Genomic DNA, 27,853 nt, shown 5'->3' on the forward strand with positions numbered 1-27,853 from the left:
CCCAGGAGCATTGTAAAAAGTGGATTTGGGTACAGTGTTTTTTTCCCCCTAATATCTTTGAAGATTCTGAGACCATTAGGGTTAAACATTACAGATATAAATGCAATATATGGAGTAGAAAAGATTGCCTGCCCACCAAAGAATCAACATATGTTCTACATGGTCTATTTCTATCTGAATGTAACACCTCAATCAAGCTTGTTAATTGATCGTTAAGTCATGTTTGTCAGGTAAACGGTCATTAGTGGCCTATATAAGCCTCATACAGGCCATGGGAAGACATTACCTGTTGATAACACAGACTATTCTCATGATCATGGGAGGTGTGAGAGAATTGCTGCTCTTTGTGATGACTGTGGGGGTTGTCAAAGGTTGGTTCACTAACGTTTTATTTGGATTGAAGGGATTTGTTTGGGAAATATGCTTAACTTTATAAGTTGGAGATTCAAATTTGACTGTCTGTTTCTTCCGCATTGGTCATCTATTATTAATATATGTAGCTATTTTGTGTGAACTCAACTTCTGTCAACACTTCCTCCTCAGTTTCTTGTTACCCTGTTGGAAAGTCCCAGAAGCAAGATCAAGTCTCTCTGCAGAGGAGACTTGGAGGTAAGTGTTTCTTTCCACAACCCTTCTAGCTATGTTCTTTGTCACTGTCTATGGTGCCGCTGTGTTTGACACTCATTCAACACCATAGAGTAACTCAGTCTAAATAACGTTGTCAAAGCCTTTGATTTGGTAATTTTGCTTGTGTACCTTAACCTACGTTTTTCAGAGCTGTCATCAAATGACGTCTCCATTGAGCATGCCCTGGCCTTGCTCCGATCCATAGGGTCTGACGCTAAACAAGACAGAGAAGGTACGGCCTGAAACATATACTTTGAAAACTGTTGGGTTCAACATTCGACTGGCAATTCGGCCTAGACCGTGTGGAACAGATGTGTTGCTGTAGAATACCCAACTGTTCCTTTTGTTTTTTCTATAGAGTATTTAGAGACTAATGAAGTAGAATCCCAAGCTTCTCCAAACCATGGTAGCTCTCAGGCAAATGATGCCCTGTCCTCTGAGGAGAAGCTGAGGCGCATGTCCTCTGACGACGCTGCGACTGGCCCGTCTGACGACGCTACCTCTGAAGCTGCGACTGGCCCGTCTGACGACGCTACCTCTGAAGCTGCGACTGGCCCGTCTGACGACGCTACCTCTGAAGCTGCGACTGGCCCGTCTGACGACGCTACCTCTGAAGCTGCGACTGGCCCGTCTGACGACGCTACCTCTGAAGCTGCGACTGGCCCGTCTGACGACGCTACCTCTGAAGCTGCGACTGGCCCGTCTGACGACGCTACCTCTGAAGCTGCGACTGGCCCGTCTGACGACGCTACCTCTGAAGCTGCGACTGGCCCGTCTGACGACGCTACCTCTGAAGCTGCGACTGGCCCGTCTGACGACGCTACCTCTGAAGCTGCGACTGGCCCGTCTGACGACGCTACCTCTGAAGCTGCGACTGGCCCGTCTGACGACGCTACCTCTGAAGCTGCGACTGGCCCGTCTGACGACGCTACCTCTGAAGCTGCGACTGGCCCGTCTGACGACGCTACCTCTGAAGCTGCGACTGGCCCGTCTGACGACGCTACCTCTGAAGCTGCGACTGGCCCCCCGTCTGACGACGCTACCTCTGAAGCTGCGACTGGCCCCCCCGTCTGACGACGCTACCTCTAAGGAACTGTTCACCGCTTCATCGGAGCCCCCGTTGACCACAAACATGGATATCTGACGTGGGACATGGTGCTCGGGGTCCATGCAAGAGTTCATGGGTACTCTAGTCCAGGTTGTCTGTGTGTGTAACTGCATTTGCTTGTTTTGGCTCAATTAAACATTAACTGTAATACTTGTGTCCTCAGTATTGTTTTGGCGGTTCCTACTTGGCAACATTTATTTTGCATTATAACCATGCTTTGGCCTCAGCAATATATTAATACTTTGACCCCTGTGTTTAAGCTACATTTGCTCAGTGTTGGTCAATTTATGCTAGTAGCATCACATGATGTGGAATGGGTTCTAGTTCATTTTAACTTGATGGTTGTGGAACACAGTGTCTGGGGTTGGTACATATGAGGATGTTGCTAGAATCGGGGTTTCAGTGCTAACTAATATCACGGTTGTCAACTTGCATTTAAATTACTCTGCTGGGTGTCTTCTCTCCTGACTGACTTGGTTTCCTATTAGTGAATGCTTACATGTGAAACCAGCTCTCGTCTCATTAGCCCATCGTTTTGGCGGTTGGTCTTCATATCCCAGTGACAATCCAAACTTTCAGGTTAAATAAGTCAATGCTAACCTGCTTTAGCTGGCAGGCTGCTATCAGGTCCTAGCTCTCCCAGAGTTGCTTGTAGCGCCTCTAACCTAGGGTTTGATGGGGGGGAACAGTTTTACCAGGATTTCCCACCCACTCCGATTACATGGGAGAAATTAACCGGTTAATTTCTATGAAAAGCGTGAGGTGAAGTCTGTTCATACAGGCCTTCTCTATCCGCATGATCAACGCTCGGGGTGTGCGTCGTACTTATAGTCGCCATGAATTCAAAGAGCATGTACACGCAACCTTTAAATGCAGTTAATACAGCAACAAAATTGGCTCCAACTTTTGAGCTACCGGTAGGTATCTGCTTTAATTGAAAACAATTTCTGTGGCACCGCTTTACTCACTTATGCCAACCTGAATTCAGCCTGTTTTGAAGCAAGTTAAACCGTTACGGCCTATGCAAATATTTTGTTTGCTACAGGGTAGGCCTTCCAGGTTATTTTATGTAGCAGGGGCGAAAATCTGATATCAACTTTGGAGGGGACAATTACATGACATTTTCTGAAGAGCAATTCCTGAGGGGGACACCAAAAGTAGTGCTGTAACACACAGCCTACGTTGTAATATGGTAAATGTATATTGAGGAACCAAAGAAATAAGGTGTTTGCCGTACTCCTAACTACCGGTACCCAAAACTACACAACTAATCACAACAGCAATACCATTGCCTTTAACAGATCTTAGTTCAGTCACCAGTGTAAGTTGAGAGTGGGGGTATCCATGGCATTTTCCAATTATGTTCCTATTTTACAAGTCAAAAAAATGGAGAACCTTTCATAATGTTGCCAAACAAAGACTCAACAAACTTACCTGAGACTCCCTGTCTCTGCCAGTCTGTCCCCAGCTCTGCCGTCTGTGTGCCATCTGTTGCCTGCTCTGCCTAATGACATCATTGTGAAACATTTTCATTAGCATTTCACTTCTTTCTTATGAACATTTTATCAACTAGTCTTTGAGATATTAGGCTACTAGGGTTGTGTAGGCTCACGTTTAATTTATGCTGTGACTAAATGAATATTAACTTGATAATTGACTTTATTGCTGGAGAACAGATGCAATAGGTAGGCCTGAGAAGATTTGATGTAAATATAGCTGAAGAATGGCACATGATAAACTGCGGGTTTAGATTCACGTGCAATTGATCAACTGCGGCGCTATCCATTGTGCTGAATCTCCGCTACAGCGTAACTGTTAGATTATCAGAGATTCAGATTTGTTTCCTCTGACAAAATCATCACAATAACCGAAGTATAAACAGCCACAACCTTCCCAAATTCCCTTGATAGCCAGGTGTAAGGGGAGAGGAAAGGACCAAAATGCATCTTTCAGTGAAAGGTAGGCTACTGTAATAACCTCATATTTGACCCGTCGGCCAACAGTGCCTCATAGACCGGTTAAAACTAGGCTACATCAATGAAATAGTGTGGTGACTTTGAGTTGATTAAATAGCAACAAATACAAGAACCCATTAGTGTATATTTCTCCATGTAGAGTGGTATAATCATGTTGGATCTTATTCGCTGCTTAACACCCTGCATCCCACAGCTGGCTTGCTTCTGAAGCTAAGCAGGGTTGGTCCTGGTCAGTCCCTAGATTGGAGACCAGTTGCTGCTGGAAGTGGTTGATAAGAGAATTATCTAATAAAGGTAAATGAATCAATAAACCATGATGAATTATTAGTCATACAGCAGGGTTAATGAATAATCAATGTAATGATCAATGTAGGGATCGATTGGTCTGATTAGTTCCGGAAAGTCCAGGAACCACTGGAGAGGGAAAGAAATGTGTGTATGCAATTAGTATAGCTACAGAAGCAGATGGTCAAGGGAGTAAAACTTCAGAGAGTTCCTAACCTTGAAGGAAAGGAACAGGCTGAGCCAGAAGGTGATAAACAGTGTGAGAAGTTTATGGGGGTTGCAGGTCACCAACGGATTGTGTGTAAATGCATGTGCGTTGTAATGGAAATTATATGATTAAAGGTTTGACTAAATGATTTCACCCTGAAAAGGTATAACCGAGTGATTATAAGATGAATGTACTAATGTGTGTGTGTTGGAAAAGTTTAAGCTTAATGATTTAGCAATATAGGCAAGACATTCAAGGGAAAAGGGGAACTGTTACCAGACAGAAGACAACTTGTGACCACAGTGAAACTGATAACAGGAAGAAGGTCTCCCCACCCAGAGAGGGGAGAAAACTTTAGGCTTGCAGTAGATTATGTAACATGGGGCAGGATTTGTGATGGAGAAGACTTGTAAATAAGCATTGACAGTGTTAAAGAAGAGGAGGGGGCATCTGTAAGGGGTATGACATATGATATGACCAAATGTTAGGTATAAAAGGCTGTGTACATTGTATGATATTCTGAGCTCTCGTGAATAAACTTGGTTGACTATTGTAGGCTGGGCCTCCGTCTGTGTCATTTAACCAGAACCTTACAAACTCTGGGGTGCAGACTGAGTAGTTTAATTGAAGTTCAGTTTATGAACATTGGGAACAAAATTCTCATAACATGCGTAAGTAAGCAAGAACTATATAATGACTGTTTTGTTATCCTGACGCCAGAACGTTCTCTGAATAAAGCTACAGAAACCTTTTGCAGAAAGCTGAGTCCTTGCCTAATTATTTTAACCCATTGTCTTACAAACCTTGGGCATTAGTCAAGGCGAATTGATTATTGATTATTATCATCAAGATATAAAATTCCTTTAACAATTGGTCCTTCGAGCCGGATTTCAATACCCGCTCCTGTCGTTCCAAGGAGACACCAAAACCGTGCACGGGCGGATGAAATATCCGTAAATCAAAGACCCGGCCCTTTTCTGTGGGTTCTTTACAGGCCGGTGGCAAACTGGTATGTGACAGAAGCGGTGACGAGATCCAACCTACATTGAATTCTCAGCTGCAAAATAAGGTCAGTAATCTTTATTCATTAGTTTGGGGTTAAATTCTAAACTTACTAAAAATTGACTTAGAATGGACTGGATTAGGTTCCTATTAAGCATTGGTCAAGATAAATGTGAGGGAGGATATTAACCGTAAAACTAACAAAAAGTAAGATTTGTATCGGGTATACCGTCCATATAATCTAATGTAGAGAAAGTTTAAGACAAAAGTATCTATGTTAGTGTTGGCGGCACTGGGTCACAGATCTAAGTAAGACCTAAAAGTAAAACCGGTTGCAGTAAGACCTAACAGTAAAACTGGTTGCAGTAAGACCTAACAGTAAAACTGGTTGCAGTAAGACCTAACAGTAAAACTGGTCGAAGTACAGTAGCCGGAAAACGTAATATAGAAGGCGAAATAAAGATAAGTAAGTTACGTTAGTATAGGACTAACAGGAGTAAGTGAGATAACAGTAGAGCACACACATAGATTGTGAGATTTAAGTATAATAACAGAATTATAGAAGCATACACATAGATTGTGAGAATTGGAGCTAATATTGAGACCTAAATGATACCTGGTCAATAATATATTAGGCGGAAAACATAATATGGAAGGCGAAATATAATAATAACATTTATAAGAACGTAGGTCAGGGACATAATTTGTATGAATATAGATCGCCTGTCAAAATACATTTTAGAGGGGATAATCGAGATCTACCAGAGGCGCGCAAAATAGGTCTGATTATTCCAAACAGGAGGAAGGAGGTTACACCCATAGAAAGTGAGAATACATATTAGAAAATAAACGAAGTAATTGAGTAAGTACACACATATTGTGACAATAGGAATAACAGTAATTGAATAAACATGGGTGGTAAATCCTCAAAGGAGAGGAAAGAAGAGCCAGAACCAAGAGAGTCTAACCTTAAAAAGCGACTGGCGCTGTATAATAAGCCAGGGCTGAGGGAGGTTCAATCAGATTGGGAGGAGGATCAGTGTCCTCTCATAGAGCTTCCTAATCCTAGGGCAGGCGAAGCTGATCAATCGGATATCTTACAAATGTATCGACCCTGGACTCAGAGAGATGTAGCAAGAGCAGTTGAGGGAATAGCACATCCAAAAACAGGAATAGAAGGGTTTAGGAGAGATATGGTGGGACTGACCGAGAGTTTTAAACTAAATACAGGAGAATTGGAAAGGGCTGTCCGACAGATAGTGGGGAAAGACTGGGCAGCAGTGAAGGGAGCCTGGGTTCCAGGGCAAGGAGAAGAACCGGTTTTACCATGGGCAGGAGATGGGGATTATGCAGACAAATTGACACAGCTCTGTAATAATCTTAGGGACTATTACCGTAGACATGCAGACTTTTCAAAAATACATGAGTGTAAACAAGGGGATGGGGAAACTGTTTGCCAGTATTTAGAGAGACTGAGAGATGTGTTCAATGCTAATAGTGGACTGGTAGAGCCTAGACAGGGAGACGACGGACCTTACCACCAACAGTTAAAAATAGCCTTCTTGAGTGGTATGGAGCCTGAAATTTGTCAAATCATAAAAGAGACTCTGATAGGGTGGGGAACAGCCACATTGGCCGAAGTAAAGAGGTATGCTATACACCATGAGCATAATGGCAAGGAAAAGAAAAGTAAGAAAGAACAGACAGGAGCAGAACATTTGATCGCCACTCTTGGAGAAATTGCAGGAAAAAGCAGGAAAGATTTTAAAAAGAAAGGGGGAAACAGGGAGAATAGAAAGTGGATAGAACCTGAGGACAGAAAGTGCTACAACTGCAATATAACCGGCCACATGGCAGAGGATTGTAAGGCCCCACCAAGGAACCATAGACAGAGACAGTTTAGGGATAGACAGAGAGGAGAACAGGATTTAGCAAACTTATTGAGAAAAGTGGATAGAGACAGTCACTGTAGACAGAAGGGGAAAAACAGGGAGACGCGCTGACAAAGACGGAGAGAAGTGGTGTTTTAATTGAGATAGAACAGGACATTTCGCCAGAAACTGTAAAACAGCCTGTAAACGTTGTGACCGAGTAGGACACAACCACCGGAATTGCAGCTCTAAGCAATAGCATTTTGGTTCAGTGGTAGAATTCTTGCCTGCTATGCGGGGGGCCCGGGTTCGGTTCCCAGCCCATGCACCATGGGACTAAAATTTAATTTAATTATTTTTATGTTATGACTAGAAGCATACGGTTGTTAGTGTTTGTTTAAGATAGAAACCGAATGCTTTGATAGCTTGTTGAGGTTAAATTGAAAGACAGATTCATTTAAAATAATAGCGAGGCGAATTCGATAAAGTACGTTGTTTGTGGTCTAAATGGCCTGCTTAAATGATTTATAGAGAATGGGAGTTGTATTTCAATGACGGAATCAAGGAAAAGGCAGTTACCTAAATCTAATGAATTATAAGGAGCGGAAAGTAATAATTGCGACAGAATTGTGGTGATATACATGATATTTTTTAAAGCCTTGGACATTTCATAAGAGTGAAGCCGAAGGAGAGATAAAGTTGTAACATTGGGTTTAATCTTACGATAGAGGTAAGGCAGAACGCTGTTTGAAAAGAGATATATATTATTTTTTTCGTACGGGTAAAATGAGAAGCGTTGGTTGTGAGCACTGAAAACATATGTGGCTGGAAGCGATTCTGGTCTGAATAATGGAATCGTAAAAGTTTTGTGATAAATTCTGGTTATAGATTCGTGGTTTGATTGTTTAGTAACACCAGTGATTTGAACGGGAAGTGGATGTATGCTAACATTATGTTTTCATTGCATGAAACAATGTCAGGTCAGAAAGGTGGATTGCAGGGCGAGTTTATTTTATTTCGCAGGAACAGTGTAAATTAATTATAGTTGTGCGTGAGCCTGGCCGGCGTGCGCGTTCCTGTAGGACGTAGAGTCGCAAGCTAACTCGAGGACGCGCTATTTGTAAGGGGGTGAGTGTAACCGCGGTGGTGCGAGTACAATGGAGTTATAAGTACTATGAAGTTTTGTTTATAGTCAACTTTTGGGTTTTTGAATCAGTGTGGTAGGATGAATCGCTGACCAAGTACTTATTTTATGGAAAAAGAAGCGCTTAGCTCTCTTTGGAAAAAAAAAATTTCCTAGGGACATGATATCTTAAAGGGGTTTACACACATGGCATTTTGGAAGTTTTGTTTTCTGAGTTTAATTAAACACGTGAAATTCTTTTGATAGGGAATGTTCTGGGACCCTGGGATACAAAATGTAAATAAAGTTCTTAGCTTTAATTTGTTTAATGTAGTAAGAAACACGGTTCCGAAAGGGTGGTATGACTTTTGACCCCTCTGGTGACTCTTCCTGTGTGGTCTGATCAGCCACATTGAAAAGCCATGGATGGTGAATTTAAGGTCATTGGTGATATTGATTTTAAGGGAATTTGTAGAACTGATAATTATGAGGAGTTAAAGTTCTTAAACACAATTGATAATTTGAACCAATGAGAGGACTAAAAGGGCAAAGCTTTAGACTAAGGGTAGGCTTCCTTTAAGTCTATTTTCCTATAACAATAAGGGTAAAATAATTTTTCTTGGTGGAGTAAATCAGATTAGTCATTTTGATCTGATTATGTTATTTTAAAATATTTTGACCAGTAGCAGGGGTATTTTTTTTTGAACGTGATCTAGATACGTTTATTTTCCCTTAGGAAGTCAGCTGTTGTTGAAAGCAGTGTAAGATATTTAACCTGTTATGGATAGGGGGCAGTATTTTCACAACCGGATAAAAAACGTACCCGATTTAACCTCTTACATCTAGACGTTCCGCTAGCGGAACACCTGCTCCAATATCCAATGATAGGCGTGGCGCGAATTACAAATTCCTCAAAAATACAAAAACTTCAATTTTTCAAACATATGACTATTTCACAGCATTTTAAAGACAAGACTCTCCTTTATCTAACCACACTGTCCGATTTCAAAAAGGCTTTACAGCGAAAGCAAAACATTAGATTATGTCAGCAGAGTACCAAGCCAGAAATAATCAGACACCCATTTTTCAAGCTAGCATATAATGTCACAAAAACCCAGAATACAGCTAAATGCAGCACTAACCTTTGATGATCTTCATCAGATGACACACCTAGGACATTATGTTATACAATACATGCATGTTTTGTTCAATCAAGTTCATATTTATATCAAAAAACAGCTTTTTACATTAGCATGTGACGTTCAGAACTCCGGGGAATTTGCTAACAATTTACTAAATTACTCACGATAAACGTTCACAAAAAGCATAACAATTATTTTAAGAATTATAGATACAGAACTCCTCTATGCACTCGATATATCCGATTTTAAAATAGCTTTATGGTGAAAGCACATTTTGCAATATTCTAAGTACATAGCCCAGGCATCACGGGCTAGCTATTTAGACACCCGGCAAGTTTAGCACTCACCAATATCAGATTTACTATTATAAAAGTTTGATTACCTTTTGTTGTCTTCGTCAGAATGCACTCCCAGGACTGCTACTTCAATAACAAATGTTGGTTTGGTCCAAAATAATCCATCGTTATATATCCGAATAGCGGCGTTTTGTTCGTGCGTCCCAGACACTATCCGAATGGTAAAGAAGGGTCGCGCGCATGGCGCAATTCGTAACAAAAAAAATCTAAATATTCCATTACCATACTTCGAAGCATGTCAACCGCTGTTTAAAATCCATTTTTATGCCATTTTTCTCGTAAAAAAAGCGATAATAATCCGACCGGGAATGTCCATTTAGCTAAACAGAGGAAAGTAAACAAAGCTTTCGGTCGACGCGGGCACGAGCCTGAGTCTCACAGTACTGTAACAAGCCCCTACCCAAACGCGCTACTTTGTTTCAGCCAGAGCCTGCAAAGCCACGATTCAGCTTTTTACCGCCTTCTGAGACCCTATGGCAGCCGTAGGAAGTGTCACGGGACAGCTAAGATCCTCACTCTTCAATAAACAGAGACAAGAAGAACGACACCTTGTCAGACAGGCCACTTCCTGCATGAAACCTTCTCAGTTTTTTGCCTGCCAAATGAGTTCTGTTATACTCACAGACACCATTCAAACAGTTTTAGAAACTTTAGGGTGTTTTCTATCCATATGTAATAAGTATATGCATATTCTAGTTACTGGGTAGGAGTGGTAACCAGATTAAATCGGGTACGTTTTTTATCCAGCCGTGAAAATACTGCCCCCTAGCCATAACAGGTTAATCTGATTATTACTCCTGCCCAGAAACTAGAATATGCATATAATTATTAGCTTTGGATAGAAAACACTCCAAAGTTTCTAAAACTGTTTGAATGGTGTCTGTGAGTATAACAGAACTCATTTGGCAGGCCAAAACCTGAGAAGATTCTGTACAGGAAGTACCCTGTCTGACCATTTCTTGGCCTTCTTTGCCATCTCTATCCATTAAAAAGGATCTCTGCGGTTACGTGACACTTCATACGGCTCACATGGTCTCTCAGAAGGCGGCAAAAAGCTGAATCGTGGCTTTGCAGGCTCTGGTTGAAACAAAGTAGCGCGTTTGGGTAGTGGCTGGTTACAGTACTGTGAGACTCAGGCGCGTGCCCGCGTCGACCGAATGCTTTGTTTTCTTTCCTCTGTTTACCTAAACGCAGATTCCCGGTCGGAATATTATCGCTTTTTTACGAGAAAAATGGCATAAAAATTGATTTTAAACAGCGGTTGACATGCTTCGAAGTACGGTAATGGAATATTTAGAAATCTTTTGTCACGAATTGCGCCATGCTCGTAACTTATTTACACTTCGGATAGTGTCTAGAACGCACGAACAAAACGCCGCTAGTTCTGTATCTATAATTCTTAAAATAATTGTTATGTTTTTTGTGAACGTTTATCGTGAGTAATTTAGTAAATTCACCGGAGGTTTGCGGGGGGTATGCTAGTTCTGAACGTCACATGCTAATGTAAAAAAGCTGGTTTTTGATATAAATATGAACTTGATTGAACAAAACATGCATGCATTGTATAATATAATGTCCTAGGGTTGTCATCTGATGAAGATCATCAAAGGTTAGTGCTGCATTTAGCTGTGGTTTTGTTTTTTGTGACGTTATATGCTAGCTTGAAAAATGGGTGTCTGATTATTTCTGGCTGGGTACTCTGCTGACATAATGTAATGTTTTGCTTTCGCTGTAAAGCCTTTTTGAAATCGGACAGTGTGGTTAGATTAACGAGAGTCTTGTCTTTAAAATGCTGTAAAATAGTCATATGTTTGAAAAATGGAAGTTTTCGGATTTTAGAGGAGTTTGTATTTCGCGCCACGCCCATCATTGGATATTGGAGCAGGTGTTCCGCTAGCGGAATGTCTAGATGTAAGAGGTTAACACAACAAGGCTGTGGAATGGATATAATATTACTATATTTTGTTGTGAATAAGTTTAATAATGGTAGACTTATGTCAACAGGACAGGGATACATGACATCTGTAGGTGATCCAGGATTATTGAGGGTATCAAGATAAATTTAAGTAGATATGCAATATCTAGACAGGTGGATTTTTCTAAGGTTCAGGAGTGTAACCAAGGAGACAATGAGACATTTAGTCAATATTTGGAAACAACCATATTATGAGAAAAAACTGGAGACAGAGAAGGACAGACGGAGAAATCCTCCCCTGCACTGCTGAAACCTTGAGGGTTGGGGAGTAGCAGGAAGAAAGGAGGGGGGCCAGCAGGAGTAGATAGGAAGAGAATTTGGTTCACTAAGCTCTAGGATATTAATTCATGGAGAGACTATCGGCTCCATTGGCAGGCATGTATTTTAGTTTTGATTTTAAGTTTATGTTTGGTAAATTCGCTAGGAGGAGATTAGTATAATTTTGTTGAAAGTAATTGTTACCCTAACTAAAAGGGCAATGAAAGCTTAGTTGGTTTCAGGTGTTAGACACTGAACCATTGCCCAGACACTATTCTGCACAGTAGGCCGAAATAGTAGCATTGACTAGAACCGGTGAAATAAGAAAGGAGAGAAAGTTACTATTTACACAGACAAGCACATAGACATTTAAAACCATACAAAACAGCACAGATACATCTTAAAGAAGGTAAAATACTTGACAGAGGATTGTTAAATTATAGCCAAGGATGAAGGCCCCAGGGAGAATTGGACATGTGGAAAATGAAATGGGGCATCCTACAAGAGAAGGTCTGACATAAGGATAATTTACTTATCCTACCAAAGACATTGTATTGATACGCAGTAATATTGATACATAGGCTAAGCAATGTATCAAGGGGAGGGAAGTATAGTAGAGTAGTTAGGAAAGAGTGATGGCCTAGAGGATAATTACTTAAACATTTTTTTTTTTTGTAAGATATCCATTCCAACAGTTGGAAATGTACCTTATTGAGATATTCCGAAATGAGGGGAAGAAGGGGTGTTTAACAAGAATAGATAAGTATAGCAAATGGGTAGAAGCGTTCACAACTTACTTGGTGGACATGATTATGGTAGCTAAAATATTAAGTCAAGATATTATCCCTAGAGTTGGTTTACTAGGAGCCATCTCTTTAAATGATGGATGACAGTTTAGCTAATCAGGTAGAGCCTATAGAATGCCAGAGTTAGAGATACCAGAACAGGTAGACATAGAAGTTGAAGAAATACTAGCAGAGCACATGAGAAGACTGTTTGTTAACCAAACCCATATGTCCAAGATTTTGTGTCCCACAGGTGAATTACAGGAGAAGGTGATTCACTCAATCCAACCAGGAGACTGGGTGTGGATCCAGTCCCTGAGGAGAAAAAACTGGAAGCAACACCGTTGGGAAGGCCCATACCAGGTTCTGTTAAACCACTGCCTTTGCCATTAGAAAAGCTGAGAGAGTCACTTGGGTCCACGTTACCCACTGCAAGGAGGTATGTACACATATGAACACTGCTGATCACACACAGAGTTAGGAGAAGAACCGATACCAACATGGTCCGGGGGTTACCTCTTTAACGAAGATTCCCTATCCCGACCGTTCATCACTGTGTGTGCTCCTAGAGGTGTGAGTATGGGGTGGTACCTAGCAGATCGACTAAGGGCAGGAGAGGGTTGGCGGTTTTTGGGAAGAGTAGAGACTCTGAGCTGCATCATAGTTTTGGTAACCTTTCTGATACATTCAGATCCACCACCTTCCGGTACTAATCATTGGATACCGTTGTCATTGAGAAGAAGTAGAAGATAAACTATATAATACACTGATGAGTGACATACAGAATAAGGAATCAAAGAAGATCAAGATGTAGAATTTAAGGTAAACATTAAACAATTTCCTGGGGAAGCAGACAACTGTACAGGAATTGGGGTTGGCCAGATTGAAGTACTCAGCCAACCCACCTCGGTTCACCTAAATTCCGGATGAATACCAGTGTTATAGATACAAGAATGGCACCGAGAACTTAGATGATTTTAATGGCTGAAAGTAATCGTTAACCTGTTAGGGCTAGGGGGCAGTATTGACACGGCTGGATAAAAAACGTACCCGATTTAATCTGGTTACTACTCCTGCCCAGTAACTAGAATATGCATATAATTATTGGCTTTGGATAGAAAACACCCTAAAGTTTCTACAACTGTTTGAATGGTGTCTGTGAGTATAACAGAACTCAAATGGCAGGTCAAAACCTGAGAGATTCCTTTACAGGAAGTGGCCTGTCTGACCATTTGTTGAACTTCTTTTCCATCTCTATCATTTACTAAGGATCTCTGCTCTAACGTGACACTTCCCACGTCTTCCATAGGCTCTCAGAGCCCGGGAAAAAACAGAATGTCGTCATTCCAGCCCCAGGCTGAAACACATTATCGCCTTTCTCAAGTGGCCCATCAAGAGACACTAGCTTATGCGCGTGACCCCGACCGCCCCCGCCTTTGGGATTTTTTCCTCTGTTTGCCGAAAAGGAGATTCCCTGTCGGAATATTATCGCTTTTCTACGAGAAAAATGTCGTAAAAATTGATTTTAAACAGCGGTTGACATGCTTCGACGTACGGTAATGGAATACTTAGAATTTTATTGTCACGAATTGCGCCAAGCGCGTGACACTTCTTTACTATTTCGGATAGTGTCTGGAACGCACGAACAAAACGCCGCTATTCGGATATAACGATGGATTATTTTGGACCAAACCAACATTTGTTATTGAAGTAGCAGTCCTGGGTGTGCATTCTGACGAAGACAACAAAAGGTAATCAAACTTTTATAATAGTAAATATGATTATGGTGAGTGCTAAACTTGCCGGGTGTCTAAATAGCGAGCCCGTGATGCCTGGGCTATGTACTTAGAATATTGCAAAATGTGCTTTCACCAAAAAGCTATTTTAAAATCGGACATATCGAGTGCATAGAGGAGGTCTGTATCTATAATTCTTAAAGTAATTGTTATGCTTTTTGTGAACGTTTATCGTGAGTAATTTAGTAAAATGTTAGCGAATTCCCCGGAAGTTTGCGGGGGGTATGCTAGTTCTGAACGTCACATGCTAATGTAAAAAGCTGGTTTTTGATATAAATATGAACTTGATTGAACAAAACATGCATGTATTGTATAACATAATGTCCTAGGGTTGTCATCTGATGAAGATCATCAAAGGTGAGTGCTGCCTTTAGCTGTCTTCTGGGTTTTGGTGACATTATATGCTGGCTTGAAAAATGGGTGTCTGATTATTTCTGGCTTGGTACTCTGCTGACATAATCTAATGTTTTGCTTTTGTTGTAAAGCCTTTTTGAAATCGGACAGTGTGGTTAGATTAACGAGAGTCTTGTCTTTAAATAGCTGTAAAATAGTCATATGTTTGAGAAATTGAAGTAATAGGATTTTTAACGTTTTGAAAATCGCGCCACAGGCTGCCAGTGGCTGTTACGTAGGAAGGACGCAAGCGTCCCACCTAGCCCATAGAGGTTAAAGCATCTGATCATCATGGTGAATTATTGAATCATTTAAGGGTGGAATTGATAAGAGAATTATCTAATAAAGGTAAATGAATCAATAAACCATGATGAATTATTAGTCATACAGCAGGGTTAATGAATAATCAATGTAATGATCAATGTAGGGATCGATTGGTCTGATTAGTTCCGGAAAGTCCAGGAACCACTGGAGAGGGAAAGAAATGTGTGTATGCAATTAGTATAGCTACAGAAGCAGATGGTCAAGGGAGTAAAACTTCAGAGAGTTCCTAACCTTGAAGGAAAGGAACAGGCTGAGCCAGAAGGTGATAAACAGTGTGAGAAGTTTATGGGGGTTGCAGGTCACCAACGGATTGTGTGTAAATGCATGTGCGTAAGTAAGCAAGAACTATATAATGACTGTTTTGTTATCCTGACGCCAGAACGTTCTCTGAATAAAGCTACAGAAACCTTTTGCAGAAAGCTGAGTCCTTGCCTAATTATTTTAACCCATTGTCTTACAAACCTTGGGCATTAGTTAAGGCGAATTGATTATTGATTATTATCATCAAGATATAAAATTCCTTTAACAGTGGTGTTGGAGGGCCAGTAGGAGTCACTCTTTCCTCTGGTCTAAAATAATTTCCCAGGACAGTGATTGGGGACATGTGCTGTCTTTCGGGTGGGACGTTAAACAGGTGTCCTGACTCTCTGTAGTCACTAAAGATCCCATGGCACTTATTGTTAGAGTAGGGGTGTTAACCCTGGTGTCCTGGCTAAATTCCCAATCTGGCCCTCATACCATCACGGTCACCTAATCATCCCAAGCTTACTATTGGCTCATTCACCCCCCCCTCCCCTGTAACTATTCCCCAGGTCATTGCTGTAAATGAGAATGTGTTCTCAGTCAACTTACCTGGTTAAATAAAACATATGCTTCTAAATAGCACTTTCGGTTTGAACGGGAATCCCGGTAATTTCTTGCAATTTGGTAGAAAATTGGTAGATTCTCTGGAAAAGATATGTCCCTACATGACCAATGAGGCCTACCCTCCTCCCCTAGCCATTGGGATGAACTTTGCGGGACCCCCACCCGAATACTCTACCAGGTACGGACGAGACATGGAGACAACTGTTCCTTTAATGTTTTGTACTCATCTCATTAAAAATGGATTCATACTAAAGACTAGGTCAGAATACATTTGGACTCCCTCGCTCTTTGTCTTTCCCTCTCAAATCAACTCTTTACCGTGAAATGCTTGCTTACGAGCCCACCCCAACGATGCAGAGAACAAAACCATAGAATATATATATATATATATATATATATATATATATATATATATATATATATATATATATATATAGTACCAATCAAAAGTTTGGACACACCTACTTATTCAAAGGTTTTTCTTTATTTTGACTATTTTCTACATTGTAAAATAATAGTGAAGAACTCAAAACTATGAAATACCACATATGGAATCATGTAGTAACCAAAAAAGTGTTAAACATATCAAAATCTATTTTATATTTATATAGACTCTTCAATGTAGCCACCCTTTGCACACTCTTGGCATTCTCTCAACCAGCTTCACCTGGATTGCTTTTCCAAAAGGACAGATTTCCACCGGTCTAATGTCCATTGCTGGTGTTTCTTGGCCCAAGCAAGTCTCTTCTTCTTATTGGTGTCCTTTAGTAGTGGTTTCTTTGCAGCAATTTGACCATGAAGGCCTGATTCACGTAGTCTCTGAACAGTTGATGTTGAGATGTGTCTGTTACTTGAACTTTACAGCAGAGGTAACTCTGGGTCTTCCTTTCCTGTGGCGGTCCTCATGAGAGACATAGCGCTTGATGGATTTTGCAACTGCACTTGAAGAAACATTCAAAGTCTTGAAATTTTCCAGATTGACTGAACTTCATGTCTTAAAATAATAATAGACTTTTGTTTCTCTTTGCTTATTTGAGCTGTTCTTGCCATGATATGGACTTGGTATTTTACCAAATAGGGCTATCTTCTGTATACCACCCCTACCTTGTCACAAAACAAGTGATTGGCTCAAACGCACTAAGAAGGAAATAAATTCCACAAATTAACTTTGAACAAGGCACACCTGTTAATTGAAATGCATTCCAGGTGAGTACCTCATGAAGCTGGTTGAGTGAATGCCAAGAGTGTGCAAAGCTGTCATCAAGGCAAAGGGTGGCTACTTTGAAGAATCTCAAATCTCAAATATATTTTGATTTGTTTAACACTTTTTTGGTTACTTCAGGATTCCTTATGTGTTATTTCATACTTTTGATGTTCTACAATGTAGAAAATTGTAAAAAATAAATAAAGAAACCCTGGAAATAGTAGGTGTGTCCAAACTTTTGACTGGTACTGTATATATTGTAACACGAGGAATAAAATACCCAAGAATAAAGCTATATACAAGGAGTACCAGTTCCAGATCAGTGTGCAGGGGTACGAGGTATTTGAAGTAGATATGTACAAGAAGGCTGGGTAAAGTGACTAGGCATCAGGATAGATAGTAATAATAATAATAATAGCAAAATAAAGAACAGAGCAGCAGCTGCAAATGATGAGTGTAAAGGTGTGTGTTTGTGAGAGTGTGTAATGTGTATGCATGTGTGTTTGGGTTGTGTCGGTGTGTGTGTGTGTGTGTGTGTGTGTGTGTGTGTGTGTGTGTGTGTGTGTGTGTGTGGGAGTGTGTGTGTGGGAGTGTGAATGTAGTGTGTGTGAGTGTGCATATGCTTTGTATACAGTCTAGTGATTGTGCGTAGGGTCAGAGCAAGACCCTTTAACTTTTTGAGGATGCGAGTGCCCATGCCACGACTGTGCGGGTGTGTGTGGACCATGTTAGGTCGCCAAGGAACAGCCCTGTTGATGTGGATGGGGACGTGCTCTCCCCTCTTGCTCCTGTAGACCACGATCAGCTCCTTGGTCTTACTGGCATTGAGGGAGAGGTTGTCCTGGCACCACAATGCCAAGTCTCTGACCTCTCATCGCCTTCGTGTCGTCAGCAAACTTGACACACTGGGTCCCGACACACTGGGTCCCAACCCACTGGCTCCAACCTCCTGTCTCCAACCCTCTGGATCCAATCTCCATCTCTTCATTACTTGGTTATGAAAACCCCCTGGCCCCAAAGCACTGGCCCAACCTCTCTTCATTACTTTTTAAGGCAGACAGGTCCAGAGGGTGCGCCCCTGGCTGTCCCTCACGTCTAGATCCAGCAGAGACTGAACCAGGACCTCCATAGCATGGTGGTGGCCGTGGTACGCCTGAATAGAAACACAAACACAGTCTCAAGCAAAGTCCAGTGGTACGCCTGAATAGATATATAATCAATGTCCTATAGTAGACCAGTGGTACGCCTGAACAGAAATACAGTGCTAGACCTCTAAAGTAGACCAGAGTCTTTCAATCGGGAGCCCATTTTTGCTCCCGCCCAGCATCAACATCGGAGGTCCCTGCCAAGCGTGGGATTGAGAAACAAACACTCTACTTCTCCTCTGAGGTTGATTAACTCAAATGGCAAAATAAGGAAATCATCCTCATCATCACTGTGTAGAATATGCATGTATTTTACACGAATCAGGAATAGATAGGAATTTGGTGTGTGAGTCTGTCTGGACAGTCAACTTCCTGTGGAAAATCAACACCATGCCTGCTTCCCAGATAGCACCCTATTCCCTATGTAGTGAACTACTTTTGATCAGGGCCTATAAGGATCTGGTCAAAAGTAGTGTACTAAATAGGGAATAGGGTGCCATTTGTCATATGGAGACCACTACAGGAGCAGGTAGGCTTTACTCACAGCGAGGTGTAGAGGGCTGATGGGAGCTCTGACATCAAAGTCGTTCAGGATGTCTGTCCCTGAGCTTTCAATTAGTTGAGGAAAGACAAGGACGGCCAGTTCAGACTTGTAACATATTTACTTGGAAGGTTAGTCTAGTAGCATGTGTAACATGGTAAATCTCAGTGACCAGCCCCTGCAGACATACTGGGGTGTTGCATCCATACCTTAAACAAGCAAGTGTGAGGAAAAGTTACCAACTGGCACTTACCACATCTAAAGGTGTTTCACTTGCAATCTGGAAAAAGAACATCAAGAGTGACGATGCGTCCACGACAAACATGCAGCCACACCTTAAAACCTACTGTTGGGTTCTGAGAATATGAAATATACTAATTCATGTCACTGAGGGAGAGAGCTTAATGTATAACGTTTACATTATGTCAGGTTAGGGGTCACATCCACTTGAATGTCCTTCATATGACGAACCTCCTACAGAGCAAATGAGGAAAATATGATATATTATGATTTATGTTAGTAACAATACAATATGGGAATTTTATCCCAAAGCTACCTACAGCTAACATATACTGCTCAAAAAAATAAAGGGAACACTTAAACAACTTAATGTAACTCCAAGTCAATCACACTTCTGTGAAATCAAACTGTCCACTTAGGAAGCAACACTGATGCGAGCTGTGGCAAGAAGGTTTGCTGTGTCTATCAGCGTAGTGTCCAGAGCATGGAGGCGCTACCAGGAGACAGGCCAGTACATCAGGAGACATGGAGGAGGCCGTAGGAGGGCAACAACCCAGCAGCAGGACCGCTACCTCCGCCTTTGTGCAAGGAGGAGCAGGAGGAGCACTGCCGGAGCCCTGCAAAATGACCTCCAGCAGGCCACAAATGTGCATGTGTCTGCTCAAACGGTCAGAAACAGACTCCATGAGGGTGGTATGAGGGCCCGACGTCCACAGGTGGGGGTTGTGATTACAGCCCAACACCGTGCAGGACGTTTGGCATTTGCCAGAGAACACCAAGATTGGCAAATTCGCCACTGGCGCCCTGTGCTCTTCACAGATGAAAGCAGGTTCACACTGAGCACATGTGACAGACGTGACAGTCTGGAGACGCCGTGGAGAACGTTCTGCTGCCTGCAACATCCTCCAGCATGACCGGTTTGGCGGTGGGTCAGTCATGGTGTGGGATGGCATTTCTTTGGGGGGCCGCACAGCCCTCCATGTGCTCGCCAGAGGTAGCCTGACTGCCATTAGGTACCGAGATGAGATCCTCAGACCCCTTGTGAGACCATATGCTGGTGCGGTTGGCCCTGGGTTCCTCCTAATGCAAGACAATGCTATACCTCATGTGGCTGGAGTGTGTCAACAGTTCCTGCAAGAGGAAGGCATTGATGCTATGGACTGGCCCGCCCGTTCTCCAGACCTGAATCCAATTGAGCACATCTGGGACATCATGTCTCGCTCCATCCACCATCCACCAACTGTTGCACCACAGACTGTCCAGGAGTTGGCGGATGCTTTAGTCCAGGTTTGAGAGGAGATCCCTCAGGAGACCATCCGCCACCTCATCAGGAGCATGCCCAGGCGTTGTAGGGAGGTCATACAGGCACGTGGAGGCCACAGACACTACTGAGCCTCATTTTGACTTGTTTTAAGGACATTACATCAAAGTTGGATCAGCCTGTAGTGTGGTTTTCCATGAAAATTTTGAGTGTGACTCCAAATCCAGACCTCCATGGGTTGATAAATTGGATTTCCATTGATTATTTTTGTGTGATTTTGTTATCAGCACATTCAACTATGTAAAGAAAAAAGTATTTAATAAGATTATTTCATTCATTCAGATCTAGGATGTGTTATTTTAGTGTTCCCTTTATTTTTTTGAGCAGTGTATATATATTTAAGTATGTGATCTATGTAAATAAATAAATATATCACAGCTGTAAAACTGTATGGTGGAGGCCTACCCATTTACCAGGAGCATTGTAAAAAGTGGATTTGGGTACAGTGTTTTTTTCCCCCTAATATCTTTGAAGATTCTGAGACCATTAGGGTTAAACATTACAGATATAAATGCAATATATGGAGTAGAAAAGATTGCCTGCCCACCAAAGAATCAACATATGTTCTACATGGTCTATTTCTATCTGAATGTAACACCTCAATCAAGCTTGTTAATTGATCGTTAAGTCATGTTTGTCAGGTAAACGGTCATTAGTGGCCTATATAAGCCTCATACAGGCCATGGGAAGACATTACCTGTTGATAACACAGACTATTCTCATGATCATGGGAGGTGTGAGAGAATTGCTGCTCTTTGTGATGACTGTGGGGGTTGTCAAAGGTTGGTTCACTAACGTTTTATTTGGATTGAAGGGATTTGTTTGGGAAATATGCTTAACTTTATAAGTTGGAGATTCAAATTTGACTGTCTGTTTCTTCCGCATTGGTCATCTATTATTAATATATGTAGCTATTTTGTGTGAACTCAACTTCTGTCAACACTTCCTCCTCAGTTTCTTGTTACCCTGTTGGAAAGTCCCAGAAGCAAGATCAAGTCTCTCTGCAGAGGAGACTTGGAGGTAAGTGTTTCTTTCCACAACCCTTCTAGCTATGTTCTTTGTCACTGTCTATGGTGCCGCTGTGTTTGACACTCATTCAACACCATAGAGTAACTCAGTCTAAATAACGTTGTCAAAGCCTTTGATTTGGTAATTTTGCTTGTGTACCTTAACCTACGTTTTTCAGAGCTGTCATCAAATGACGTCTCCATTGAGCATGCCCTGGCCTTGCTCCGATCCATAGGGTCTGACGCTAAACAAGACAGAGAAGGTACGGCCTGAAACATATACTTTGAAAACTGTTGGGTTCAACATTCGACTGGCAATTCGGCCTAGACCGTGTGGAACAGATGTGTTGCTGTAGAATACCCAACTGTTCCTTTTGTTTTTTCTGTCGAGTATTTAGAGACTAATGAAGTAGAATCCCAAGCTTCTCCAAACCATGGTAGCTCTCAGGCAAATGATGCCCTGTTCTCTGAGGAGAAGCTGAGGCGCATGTCCTCTGACGACGCTGCGACTGGCCCGTCTGACGACGCTACCTCTGAAGCTGCGACTGGCCCGTCTGACGACGCTACCTCTGAAGCTGCGACTGGCCCGTCTGACGACGCTACCTCTGAAGCTGCGACTGGCCCGTCTGACGACGCTACCTCTGAAGCTGCGACTGGCCCGTCTGACGACGCTACCTCTGAAGCTGCGACTGGCCCGTCTGACGACGCTACCTCTGAAGCTGCGACTGGCCCGTCTGACGACGCTACCTCTGAAGCTGCGACTGGCCCGTCTGACGACGCTACCTCTGAAGCTGCGACTGGCCCGTCTGACCATGCCTTTGAGGAACTGTTGGCCGCTACCTCTGAAGCTGCGACTGGCCCCCCGTCTGACCATGCCTTTGAGGAACTGTTGGCCGCTACCTCTGAAGCTGCGACTGGCCCCCCGTCTGACCATGCCTTTGAGGAACTGTTGGCCGCTACCTCTGAAGCTGCGACTGGCCCCCCGTCTGACCATGCCTTTGAGGAACTGTTGGCCGCTACCTCTGAAGCTGCGACTGGCCCCCCGTCTGACCATGCCTTTGAGGAACTGTTCGCCGCTACCTCTGAAGCTGCGACTGGCCCTCCGTCTGACCATGCCTTTGAGGAACTGTTGGCCGCTACCTCTGAAGCTGCGACTGGCCCTCCGTCTGACCATGCCTTTGAGGAACTGTTGGCCGCTACCTCTGAAGCTGCGACTGGCCCCCCGTCTGACCATGCCTTTGAGGAACTGTTGGCCGCTACCTCTGAAGCTGCGACTGGCCCCCCGTCTGACCATGCCTTTGAGGAACTGTTGGCCGCTACCTCTGAAGCTGCGACTGGCCCCCCGTCTGACCATGCCTTTGAGGAACTGTTGGCCGCTACCTCTGAAGCTGCGACTGGCCCACCGTCTGACCATGCCTTTGAGGAACTGTTGGCCGCTACCTCTGAAGCTGCGACTGGCCCCCCGTCTGACCATGCCTTTGAGGAACTGTTGGCCGCTATCTCTGAAGCTGCGACTGGCCCCCCGTCTGACGACGCTACCTCTGAAGCTGCGACTGGCCCCCCGTCTGACGACTCTACCTCTGAAGCTGCGACTGGCCCCCCGTCTGACGACGCTACCTCTGAAGCTGCGACTGGCCCCCCGTCTGACGACGCTACCTCTGAAGCTGCGACTGGCCCCCCGTCTGACGACGCTACCTCTAAGGAACTGTTCACCGCTTCATCGGAGCCCCCGTTGACCACAAACATGGATATCTGACGTGGGACATGGTGCTCGGGGTCCATGCAAGAGTTCATGGGTACTCTAGTCCAGGTTGTCTGTGTGTGTAACTGCATTTGCTTGTTTTGGCTCAATTAAACATTAACTGTAATACTTGTGTCCTCAGTATTGTTTTGGCGGTTCCTACTTGGCAACATTTATTTTGCATTATAACCATGCTTTGGCCTCAGCAATATATTAATACTTTGACCCCTGTGTTTAAGCTACATTTGCTCAGTGTTGGTCAATTTATGCTAGTAGCATCACATGATGTGGAATGGGTTCTAGTTCATTTTAACTTGATGGTTGTGGAACACAGTGTCTGGGGTTGGTACATATGAGGATGTTGCTAGAATCGGGGTTTCAGTGCTAACTAATATCACGGTTGTCAACTTGCATTTAAATTACTCTGCTGGGTGTCTTCTCTCCTGACTGACTTGGTTTCCTATTAGTGAATGCTTACATGTGAAACCAGCTCTCGTCTCATTAGCCCATCGTTTTGGCGGTTGGTCTTCATATCCCAGTGACAATCCAAACTTTCAGGTTAAATAAGTCAATGCTAACCTGCTTTAGCTGGCAGGCTGCTATCAGGTCCTAGCTCTCCCAGAGTTGCTTGTAGCGCCTCTAACCTAGGGTTTGATGGGGGGGAACAGTTTTACCAGGATTTCCCACCCACTCCGATTACATGGGAGAAATTAACCGGTTAATTTCTATGAAAAGCGTGAGGTGAAGTCTGTTCATACAGGCCTTCTCTATCCGCATGATCAACGCTCGGGGTGTGCGTCGTACTTATAGTCGCCATGAATTCAAAGAGCATGTACACGCAACCTTTAAATGCAGTTAATACAGCAACAAAATTGGCTCCAACTTTTGAGCTACCGGTAGGTATCTGCTTTAATTCAAAACAATTTCTGTGGCACCGCTTTACTCACTTATGCCAACCTGAATTCAGCCTGTTTTGAAGCAAGTTAAACCGTTACGGCCTATGCAAATATTTTGTTTGCTACAGGGTAGGCCTTCCAGGTTATTTTATGTAGCAGGGGCGAAAATCTGATATCAACTTTGGAGGGGACAATTACATGACATTTTCTGAAGAGCAATTCCTGAGGGGGACACCAAAAGTAGTGCTGTAACACACAGCCTACGTTGTAATATGGTAAATGTATATTGAGGAACCAAAGAAATAAGGTGTTTGCCGTACTCCTAACTACCGGTACCCAAAACTACACAACTAATCACAACAGCAATACCATTGCCTTTAACAGATCTTAGTTCAGTCACCAGTGTAAGTTGAGAGTGGGGGTATCCATGGCATTTTCCAATTATGTTCCTATTTTACAAGTCAAAAAAATGGAGAACCTTTCATAATGTTGCCAAACAAAGACTCAACAAACTTACCTGAGACTCCCTGTCTCTGCCAGTCTGTCCCCAGCTCTGCCGTCTGTGTGCCATCTGTTGCCTGCTCTGCCTAATGACATCATTGTGAAACATTTTCATTAGCATTTCACTTCTTTCTTATGAACATTTTATCAACTAGTCTTTGAGATATTAGGCTACTAGGGTTGTGTAGGCTCACGTTTAATTTATGCTGTGACTAAATGAATATTAACTTGATAATTGACTTTATTGCTGGAGAACAGATGCAATAGGTAGGCCTGAGAAGATTTGATGTAAATATAGCTGAAGAATGGCACATGATAAACTGCGGGTTTAGATTCACGTGCAATTGATCAACTGCGGCGCTATCCATTGTGCTGAATCTCCGCTACAGCGTAACTGTTAGATTATCAGAGATTCAGATTTGTTTCCTCTGACAAAATCATCACAATAACCGAAGTATAAACAGCCACAACCTTCCCAAATTCCCTTGATAGCCAGGTGTAAGGGGAGAGGAAAGGACCAAAATGCATCTTTCAGTGAAAGGTAGGCTACTGTAATAACCTCATATTTGACCCGTCGGCCAACAGTGCCTCATAGACCGGTTAAAACTAGGCTACATCAATGAAATAGTGTGGTGACTTTGAGTTGATTAAATAGCAACAAATACAAGAACCCATTAGTGTATATTTCTCCATGTAGAGTGGTATAATCATGTTGGATCTTATTCGCTGCTTAACACCCTGCATCCCACAGCTGGCTTGCTTCTGAAGCTAAGCAGGGTTGGTCCTGGTCAGTCCCTAGATTGGAGACCAGTTGCTGCTGGAAGTGGTTGATAAGAGAATTATCTAATAAAGGTAAATGAATCAATAAACCATGATGAATTATTAGTCATACAGCAGGGTTAATGAATAATCAATGTAATGATCAATGTAGGGATCGATTGGTCTGATTAGTTCCGGAAAGTCCAGGAACCACTGGAGAGGGAAAGAAATGTGTGTATGCAATTAGTATAGCTACAGAAGCAGATGGTCAAGGGAGTAAAACTTCAGAGAGTTCCTAACCTTGAAGGAAAGGAACAGGCTGAGCCAGAAGGTGATAAACAGTGTGAGAAGTTTATGGGGGTTGCAGGTCACCAACGGATTGTGTGTAAATGCATGTGCGTTGTAATGGAAATTATATGATTAAAGGTTTGACTAAATGATTTCACCCTGAAAAGTTATAACCGAGTGATTATAAGATGAATGTACTAATGTGTGTGTGTTGGAAAAGTTTAAGCTTAATGATTTAGCAATATAGGCAAGACATTCAAGGGAAAAGGGGAACTGTTACCAGACAGAAGACAACTTGTGACCACAGTGAAACTGATAACAGGAAGAAGGTCTCCCCACCCAGAGAGGGGAGAAAACTTTAGGCTTGCAGTAGATTATGTAACATGGGGCAGGATTTGTGATGGAGAAGACTTGTAAATAAGCATTGACAGTGTTAAAGAAGAGGAGGGGGCATCTGTAAGGGGTATGACATATGATATGACCAAATGTTAGGTATAAAAGGCTGTGTACATTGTATGATATTCTGAGCTCTCGTGAATAAACTTGGTTGACTATTGTAGGCTGGGCCTCCGTCTGTGTCATTTAACCAGAACCTTACAAACTCTGGGGTGCAGACTGAGTAGTTTAATTGAAGTTCAGTTTATGAACATTGGGAACAAAATTCTCATAACATGCGTAAGTAAGCAAGAACTATATAATGACTGTTTTGTTATCCTGACGCCAGAACGTTCTCTGAATAAAGCTACAGAAACCTTTTGCAGAAAGCTGAGTCCTTGCCTAATTATTTTAACCCATTGTCTTACAAACCTTGGGCATTAGTCAAGGCGAATTGATTATTGATTATTATCATCAAGATATAAAATTCCTTTAACAATTGGTCCTTCGAGCCGGATTTCAATACCCGCTCCTGTCGTTCCAAGGAGACACCAAAACCGTGCACGGGCGGATGAAATATCCGTAAATCAAAGACCCGGCCCTTTTCTGTGGGTTCTTTACAGGCCGGTGGCAAACTGGTATGTGACAGAAGCGGTGACGAGATCCAACCTACATTGAATTCTCAGCTGCAAAATAAGGTCAGTAATCTTTATTCATTAGTTTGGGGTTAAATTCTAAACTTACTAAAAATTGACTTAGAATGGACTGGATTAGGTTCCTATTAAGCATTGGTCAAGATAAATGTGAGGGAGGATATTAACCGTAAAACTAACAAAAAGTAAGATTTGTATCGGGTATACCGTCCATATAATCTAATGTAGAGAAAGTTTAAGACAAAAGTATCTATGTTAGTGTTGGCGGCACTGGGTCACAGATCTAAGTAAGACCTAAAAGTAAAACCGGTTGCAGTAAGACCTAACAGTAAAACTGGTTGCAGTAAGACCTAACAGTAAAACTGGTTGCAGTAAGACCTAACAGTAAAACTGGTCGAAGTACAGTAGCCGGAAAACGTAATATAGAAGGCGAAATAAAGATAAGTAAGTTACGTTAGTATAGGACTAACAGGAGTAAGTGAGATAACAGTAGAGCACACACATAGATTGTGAGATTTAAGTATAATAACAGAATTATAGAAGCATACACATAGATTGTGAGAATTGGAGCTAATATTGAGACCTAAATGATACCTGGTCAATAATATATTAGGCGGAAAACATAATATGGAAGGCGAAATATAATAATAACATTTATAAGAACGTAGGTCAGGGACATAATTTGTATGAATATAGATCGCCTGTCAAAATACATTTTAGAGGGGATAATCGAGATCTACCAGAGGCGCGCAAAATAGGTCTGATTATTCCAAACAGGAGGAAGGAGGTTACACCCATAGAAAGTGAGAATACATATTAGAAAATAAACGAAGTAATTGAGTAAGTACACACATATTGTGACAATAGGAATAACAGTAATTGAATAAACATGGGTGGTAAATCCTCAAAGGAGAGGAAAGAAGAGCCAGAACCAAGAGAGTCTAACCTTAAAAAGCGACTGGCGCTGTATAATAAGCCAGGGCTGAGGGAGGTTCAATCAGATTGGGAGGAGGATCAGTGTCCTCTCATAGAGCTTCCTAATCCTAGGGCAGGCGAAGCTGATCAATCGGATATCTTACAAGTGTA

General features: G+C 42.4%; 1 protein-coding gene across 1 annotated transcript; it reads left to right on the forward strand.

Moving 5' to 3' along the window:
- The first annotated feature begins 302 nt into the window (after positions 1 to 302).
- On the forward strand, positions 303 to 23,395 carry LOC123733370 (uncharacterized). Its single transcript, XM_082959650.1, has 6 exons — positions 303 to 371; positions 544 to 609; positions 776 to 859; positions 986 to 1,695; positions 22,003 to 22,368; positions 22,858 to 23,395. The coding sequence occupies exons 1-6, from the start codon at positions 311 to 313 to the stop codon at positions 23,308 to 23,310; spliced, it is 1,740 nt and encodes a 579-aa protein (XP_082815776.1). The 5' UTR covers positions 303 to 310; the 3' UTR covers positions 23,311 to 23,395.
- The last annotated feature ends 4,458 nt before the right edge of the window (positions 23,396 to 27,853 follow it).

This window comes from Salmo salar, chromosome 02 (genome assembly GCF_965601325.2).
Source record: "Salmo salar chromosome 02, fSalSal1, whole genome shotgun sequence".
Classification (NCBI taxonomy): domain Eukaryota; kingdom Metazoa; phylum Chordata; class Actinopteri; order Salmoniformes; family Salmonidae; genus Salmo; species Salmo salar.

Bases quoted from the DNA above. Each gene is read 5' to 3' on its own strand.
- LOC123733370 (XM_082959650.1), top strand. From the start codon at position 311: ATGATCATGGGAGGTGTGAGAGAATTGCTGCTCTTTGTGATGACTGTG. The intron at 372-543 runs GTTGGTTCACTA...CTTCCTCCTCAG, and splicing joins GACTGTGGGGGTTGTCAAAG to TTTCTTGTTACCCTGTTGGA. The intron at 22,369-22,857 runs GCCTTTGAGGAA...CATGCCTTTGAG, and splicing joins CGACTGGCCCGTCTGACCAT to GAACTGTTGGCCGCTACCTC.